Source organism: Otolemur garnettii, unplaced genomic scaffold (genome assembly GCF_000181295.1).
Source record: "Otolemur garnettii isolate 467f Iridium unplaced genomic scaffold, OtoGar3 scaffold00060, whole genome shotgun sequence".
Taxonomy (NCBI): domain Eukaryota; kingdom Metazoa; phylum Chordata; class Mammalia; order Primates; family Galagidae; genus Otolemur; species Otolemur garnettii.
This window is the reverse complement of record NW_003852455.1, coordinates 1024814-1032204: the sequence shown is the minus strand read 5'-3', so window position 1 is coordinate 1032204 and position 7391 is coordinate 1024814. Positions and strand designations below refer to the sequence as shown.

Here is a 7391-nt window from a genome sequence, read left to right as displayed (position 1 = left end):
ATGTTTGTCACACTACCATGGCTTAATCGACCCCTTTGCAGGGTCCTGGGCCACCTATCAGGAGTGTTCTGAATGGACAGTTGGTGAGGGGTGGGTGATCTGAAGAGCCCAGGTATTCCAGGGGAACAAGGCTGCCTCCTCACCCCCAGCTAAGGTGGGGCTGTCTACCTCCTCACTGGAGCCATCTTTCAAGACGGGTCATGAAAGATGACCAAACATGAGGGCTGGGATCATGCTACAGTAACCAAGCTGAAAGAATGAAGCAGACACAAGCAAATAGGTTCCAGCCCCTTCCAATCCCCACCCCCACAAGGAGAGGAACTGGTAGATGGTCAAGATGGGGTTTTCCCTACCCAGGTACCCCAAGGGGAGGGAGTCTGAAGCTACAAGCCCCAAGAGACAAGGCCCTGGGCCCTTGTCCCCCCTTCCTTGGGATTCTGGCATCCAGAGCCACGCTGGAGCCTCCCCAGCCCTCTCTTTCTGTTCCCTTCAGGCCGGGCATATTGACGCCGTGACCCTGAGAGGCGAGGACATTTACTTGGCAGGGAAGATATATGGCCTGATTCCCGCAGCTGGGGAGCAGTATGCCTGTGAGTGCAGTGCCTGCCACCTGGCCCTGGCTGGGAGGTGGTTGATGTTTTATAAATATAAAAATGTGCCCCCCTCAGCCATTTCCAAAAACTCCAGCTCTCCCTAGGCACCTGTCTTCCAGGGCTAGTTGCTGTCTGTCACCAGGCACACCCCTCCTGCCTCAGTTTCCCCATCTACTCAATGCATGTCTCTAAAGGGTTGGCAATCTTCTTACAAAGGGTCTACAGACCACAGACAGTCTCTGTTGCAAATTCTTCTTCCTTTTAAGTACTCCTTTTGAGACTATAAAAACCACCATTAGCCAGCAGCCCACCCCATACAAAGCTTACTGGCCTTTGGACTATTGCGTCTCAGCCACCCAGCCCTGACCATCACAGCCCATGAAGGTGGACTTTAGGAGTCCCACCACCACCACCTTGTCAGCTCATTCACCTTCTCTGTGGCCTGGGTCCCGCTAAGTAGTGACCTCTGGGCCTTGGGTCCTTTCCACTTGGATGTGAGAAGTCTTTGGGTGTAAAGAAACCACCACTTCCCTCCCACCCCCAGAGGTGAGAAAAATAACACCTGGGTATAAAGAAAGAAAGAAATCCCTCTCTGGGAGGATTGAAAAGTGGAGCCACACAAGGGGTTTCCCAGCAAAGAGGGCAGGCAGGGCCCTGCTGGATTTGCTCCTTGGCCTGTGCTACTGGAGAGGCAGGAGGGACTGGCCCCGATCTCTCAGGTGTGTGGTGTCTCTCTCTCCCCAGCCGAGGACAAGAGCAACTCGTACTTTGTGGTGGCCGTGGTAAAGCGAGACAGCTCCCATTCCTTCACCTTGGATGAGCTCCGCGGCAAGCGCTCCTGCCACGGGGGCTTCGGCAGCACCGCGGGCTGGGATATCCCTGTGGGTGCCCTCATCCAGAGGGGCTTCATCCGACCCAAGGACTGCAATGTCCTCACAGGTACCACACTTCAAGGGTCACAGACTTGAGAGCTCTTCTTTGGGATTGGCTGGGGATGAGTGGCTAGCTGGGAGGTTGGGGGACATTGCTGGAAAGTGGCCAGGCATCTTCACAAGTGCTAAGTTGGAGGCATTTGCCAAGGATCTACCACACCCCCCACACAAGGCCTTTCCGTGTGGAGGATGGAAGTTGACAAAATCCTTGGGCTGAATGAGTACCTACCTCTGCCCTGGCTGGTAACTCAGAAAAAATAAAACATATTCTCTTCTAACCACTAACACAAACACATAGACGATACTAGGGTTGGCTCTGCCACCTCCAGACAGCTGGGCATTTGCTCTGATTAGAACAGACTAGCTTGAGATAGTGAGTTCCCTGTCTCTGAGGGAGTTCAAGAAAAGGCTGAGTGACTACAGAAGTTGTGACAGGGTACCTGTGTCTAGGCAACCTCTGCATTCCTTCCTCCCTGAGATCCTCCAAGGGGGCGCATGCCATTCAGAGCTGGGTGGAGAGCAGAGCAGATGGCTGGCCTTGAGCAGCAGAGCCAGATGGGTGGGTAGATTCATAGGGAAGCGGTGCCCCCATCTCCTCCCTGCCACCCTTTCTGCCACCAGCCCCTCATCACACCCCTTCCCCTCCTCCTCAGCGGTGAGTGAGTTCTTCAACGCTAGCTGTGTGCCTGTGAACAACCCCAAGAACTACCCTCCCTCGCTGTGCGTACTCTGCGTGGGGGACGAGCGCGGCCGTAACAAGTGTGTGGGCAACAGCCAGGAGAGGTACTACGGCTACAGTGGCGCCTTCAGGTACTCAGTGGGGCAGGCTGGGCAGGCTGAGGCCGGGGGAGCAGGTGGGGCCCTCCTCCTGATGCCCACCTTGTCCTCTTGGCAGGTGCCTGGTGGAGAATGCGGGTGATGTGGCCTTCGTTAGGCATACAACCGTGTTTGACAACACGAATGGTAGGTGAGCAGGAGGCCAGGCTGAGCAGGGTCAGACGTGTAGTGGGGCTTGCTATTCTCTGTCCCCAACACAATCCAGATACAAGCTAAGAAAGCCCCAGGGGCCATTTGGTAAGAACAGACCTCAGGCCATACGTCAAAGGGTACAGGACACATAACAGTCTTTACTGTCCTGGAATTCAAGTCCTTATTCCACTGAATGGTAAAAGCTCAATTCTGGTCAATTTGGGGGTATTATGTAGTGCCAGGGTATGTGGGTGGGGTTGGCTGGAGCCTCCCTACAGGGTCACCAGTTCACATCAGCATCTGGTATTTGGTCCTGAGCAGGTTACTGCCCTGGCTGGGAAATCACAGGCCTCTGAGGCAGGGCACACCCCAGACACATCACACAAAGGGTTGTTCTTCTGGAGTCGCCTTCCTGGGCTCCTCCAGGGAAGACTTGCCTAAGAACACTCTGCCCCAGAACGCCTTTTATCCTCAGCTACATCACTCCCGTGCCCCGCCTGTTCTCCCTCAGTGAATCTGTGTCCATTTTGAAGACAGAAGGCTGTTTCTCTCCAAGGCTAATTGCTTGTACTTTCCCTATGCCCTACCTGTATCCTAGGCTTTGAGGGTCCAGATGCTGGAGGCTCAGTCTCCTCCATGCCATCCTAACACTTCTCTTAGACTCAGCCCAGAAAGGCAGGGCTATGGCCTGGAGGACAGGGGGACTGGTCAAAGGGAAGCAAGATAGAGAAACACCAGTTGGTCTTCCAAATCTTGGCCCCTGCCTGCTGTGGAGGCCACCATCCCCTAGAAGGAGGAAGCCATGTGATCCTGCATAAGCCTGGTGTGATTCTCGATGGGGTCAGAGGAGGAGGGCAGGTAGGGAGGGGCCTTGTCCAGGGTTACCCGTTTCCCTTTTATCTTAAGCTCTCCTCTGGCTCACCTGGAGTTTCTTCTGGAAATGGGAGGAGGCTGCATGCTAAGTGAATGATGAAGACACAGAGATAATGTGATTCCCCAGGACAGTGTTTTCTCAGGAAGCCCTAGGACCACCTGCTTTCAGGATTACTGGGATGTGATTTAAAGTGCAGATTCCTGAGCCCCACCTGCAACCTCCCTAATGAGATTCTTTGCAAGCAGGAGCCCTTAAAGCTGCCTCTTATGTCTAGGGGCAATGTGATACCACCTCCACTGTGAGATCACTCACCACCTTCAGGAACTCACTCCACTCTGAGTGCCAAGGCTGTAACACACAGATGAGAGTCTTTGGGACTGTTTAAGAGCCTAAGTTTCCTCACCTATAAAATGGGGACAATAGTACCTGCCCTGTGTTTCTGTCATGAAGATCAAGTAGCTCTTATGAAGTGCCTGTCACATAGTAGGTACTCCTTAGTCCCTACCAGTAGGATCTGGGAGGGGGACCAGTAGTCCCTACCAGTAGGATCAACTAATACCTAGCAGAGCCGGCTCCTCTCACCCTGGTAATGGAGTGGAGCACCTAGAGAATGGAGAAGGTGGGGAGCTGGCCAGATACTTCCACCTACCCACAGAGAAGTTTGGGGACCCAGGAGAACAGCAGCCTCTCTCTATCCTTCTCCCCACTCCCTCTCACACCACCGTCTTCCGTAGGTCACAATTCCGAGCCCTGGGCTGCTGAGCTCAGGTCAGAGGACTATGAGCTGCTGTGCCCCAATGGGGCACGGGCTGAGGTGTCACAGTTTGCAGCCTGCAACCTGGCACAGATACCATCCCATGCTGTCATGGTCCGGCCAGACACCAACATCTTCACTGTGTTTGGACTGCTGGACAAGGCCCAGGTGAGCCAGGGCCACGGCTGCCTCATTGAGGGCTAGGCAGCTGAGGTGAGCCAAGCCCCTGGGAGTCCCTAGTCTACCTGGAACAGATCTTGGGAGAATCTGAGCAAGCCTGGGGGGAGATTCTGTGATAGTCACTTACTCAAGGTCATCCCTCCAGCAACTGTCCCCTCCATCTCCTGCATCATTAATTTCTCCTTCTTAACTGGACCATTCTCGCCAACATACAAACATGCTGTTATTTTTACTATGTTTAAAAACCAAACTAACTTTCTTGGTCTCACATCCTCTTATAGCCATAATCCTCCTCCCTTTCAGAGCAAAGCACCAAATTAGAGTTGTCACTACCTTGGAGTGAACTAATTCCTTTCCTTCTGGTCTCTCTTAAGGATGGAGACTACTCCAGACAGGCCCTCACCAGGGCCCTGAACCAGCCTCAATGGCTGTTTCTCAGTCCTCGTTGTACTTGACCTCTCAGCAGCACTGGCCATGGGCCCCTCCTCCCATTAGCACTTTTCCCAGTTGGCTTCCTGCCTGGCCTCCTCTCCCGTCTCTGGTCACTCTTCCTCATAGCCCTATAGCCCTGGCCTGTGAGTACTATAAACCCACAGGATTCAGTTCTCAGCCCTCTTCTGTCTACACCTGTACCCTTATTGACTCATCCAGTCTCATGTCACTAAATACCATCTATATACAGATGGCTTCAAAATTTACATCTTCAGCCTGGCTTCAGTCCCAAACTTGCATGTGTAACAATTACCTACCTGATATTCTGATTGTATTCCTAATAGGCATCTATCTCAAACTGATCAAGTCCAAAGTTGGAATCCCTTTAGCATTTCCATTTCTTCAGGAGTCATCTTTGTCTCCTGTCTTCCTTTTATTCTCTATATCCAATCCATCAGCAAACCCCATTCGCTGTACACCTAGAATTTGAACCCAAGTTCTCTGACAATGGAGCCACTCCTCTTTCCCACAACTGACCTAGGCTAAAATTTCCCTTCTTCCCCCCACCCTCCATAACCACAGAATTGCAGAGCTGACCACTCTCCAGGCCTGTTCCTAAACTTTGAAACTATAAGTTCTTTACTTTAGGTCCCTATGCTTCCCCAGGGGTAAGGGGTCTCTAAATCCTCTAACATATAGCAGGAGAGGGAGAATCCTGGATGGATGTTAATCCTGAATGGATGTGCATTTTGAGGAGTGAAAGGTTGATAGATTTCATCAGATCTTCAAGAGGATCTATGAGTCCCCTCCAAAAAGACTGATAGTCATTTGACTACTCCTTCTTTCCTCCTAGGTCAGTATTTAACACCCAATGTAGGCATTTACCTATATTCTCTAGATGCCCCTTATTTACATTTCTATTTATAATTCCTCATACTACTTTTGGTCTTTTTAATAGCTGTGTTAGGGCTGTGGCCATAGGACATTCATTCCCATGATTCTCAGCAGGGAAGAGAGCAGCCGGATGCTAGGAGGGTGGAGCAGTAAGGACATTCAAGTCTCCTGCTACATTGTGGTCTATCAGAGAACAAAAGTCTCTCTCCATGTAATTGGTTTGTGGGGAAAGGAAACCCATAAGATAGAATGAGACAGCATGGCAGAAAAGGTTGAAAAGTGTTTTTCCCACTTATCTCTTTTTCCTGTAAATCTCCTGCTTCCATTCTGCATCCAAGAACTGGTGTAGTTTGCTTCTGAATGACTCTTACAATGGTGCCTATTGTAGGATAGAGCAGGGTCATAGCTTTCCCCAAAACCCCTTTGCTGACAGAGGCTGGACAGTTGTCAAGCTGATGACTTCAACTCAGAGTCCTGGTGCCCTGAAATTACTCACACCTTGGGTCACCATATGTAATTTGTGCCAAGCAGTACCAGGTAGGTGACCATTTGTGAGCATGGATGAGAAGTAGGTCTGCTTGTGGTGCTTCCAGGACCTGTTTGGAGACGACCACAATAGGAATGGGTTCAAAATGTTTGATTCCTCCAACTATCATGGCCAAGACCTGCTTTTCAAGGATGCCACAGTTCGGGCGGTGCCTGTAGGGGAGAAAACCACCTACCAGGACTGGCTGGGGCCTGACTACGTGGCAGCTCTGGAAGGGATGCTGTCCCAGCAGTGCTCGGGTGCAGGTATGTCAGCCCCAGGGCCCTACGACATCACCCAAAAATTCTGATGGAGCTGAGGGTACCCTGGGTCTCCAGGAGGCCCCCATTTTACAGACAAGCAAGGGGAAGTGGCCGGGGAGGATCTCAGCAGGGAGAGCTCAGGCAGTGACAGCAGGAACACTGGCTGTGTCTCCCAAAGAGACCTAGATAATGAATTTAAATGCTAAAAATGATAGTCCTGAGAGGATTTGAGGCAATGACATAAATATACATATAGTATAATTTTGAAAGGAATGAATATGTAAAGAAACCAGGGGGAGAAAAATTGTAAGCTGGTGGAAGGAGGGAGGCTGGAGCGAGTTTCCTACACAGAAATATCACCCCCTAGAGCCCAGCGCTCGAGCGGAGCAGCACCAGAGCTACCCGCGCCTCGAGACCTTAACTGCTGTGTTTGTCCCCAGCAGGCACTGTCCCCAGGGAGCCCCTGCTGCTGCTGCTGCTCCCGCTGCCCCTGGCTGCTGGCCTCCTCCAGCCGGCGCCTTGAGCGGTTCCCGGAGGCTCCGCCTCGGCCCCACGGAGCCGGTTCGGGGTGGGGAAAGTCCCACACCGCGCGACAGCAGAGGGCGCGGGCGCAACCTCAGAGCTTCGGCCTGGCCACTCGGCCCGAGAAGTTTCTATGGCTGCTTCGAAGCGGAATAGAGACGAATGCTCGGAAAAGTCCCCGGGCCTCGAGTTGGGCGGGCGCCGGCGCCTCCTGCGGGAGCCCCGCCGCCCACAGGCACCACCTGGCCCCGCGCTACCTGCGGCGCCGGCCCCAGGCTCGTCCGCCCCCGGGCTGGCGCGGCGCGCGCTGCCAACAGCCGCCTCCCGCCACCTGGAGCCTCGCGGCCCGCGCGGGAGAGGGCCGGTTGCCAGGGAAACCGGCTGCGCGGAGCCCGCCCCGCCGAGCCGCCCGCGCCCGCCAGCCTGCGGCCTGGACCCCGCAGCCCCCCGCC

At 53.3% G+C, this 7391-nt stretch overlaps 1 protein-coding gene across 1 annotated transcript in view; it reads left to right on the top strand.

Annotated features, from left to right (window-relative positions):
* The window catches only part of MELTF (melanotransferrin), a 23328-nt gene extending 16388 nt beyond the window's left edge, over positions 1-6940 (top strand). Inside the window, exons 10-16 of the mRNA XM_012806894.2 lie at positions 494-590; positions 1338-1532; positions 2179-2335; positions 2421-2488; positions 4103-4290; positions 6222-6436; positions 6874-6940. Coding sequence (XP_012662348.2) covers positions 494-590; positions 1338-1532; positions 2179-2335; positions 2421-2488; positions 4103-4290; positions 6222-6436; positions 6874-6940 — 987 coding nt within the window. The remainder of the gene's footprint in view (positions 1-493; positions 591-1337; positions 1533-2178; positions 2336-2420; positions 2489-4102; positions 4291-6221; positions 6437-6873) is intronic.
* The last annotated feature ends 451 nt before the right edge of the window (positions 6941-7391 follow it).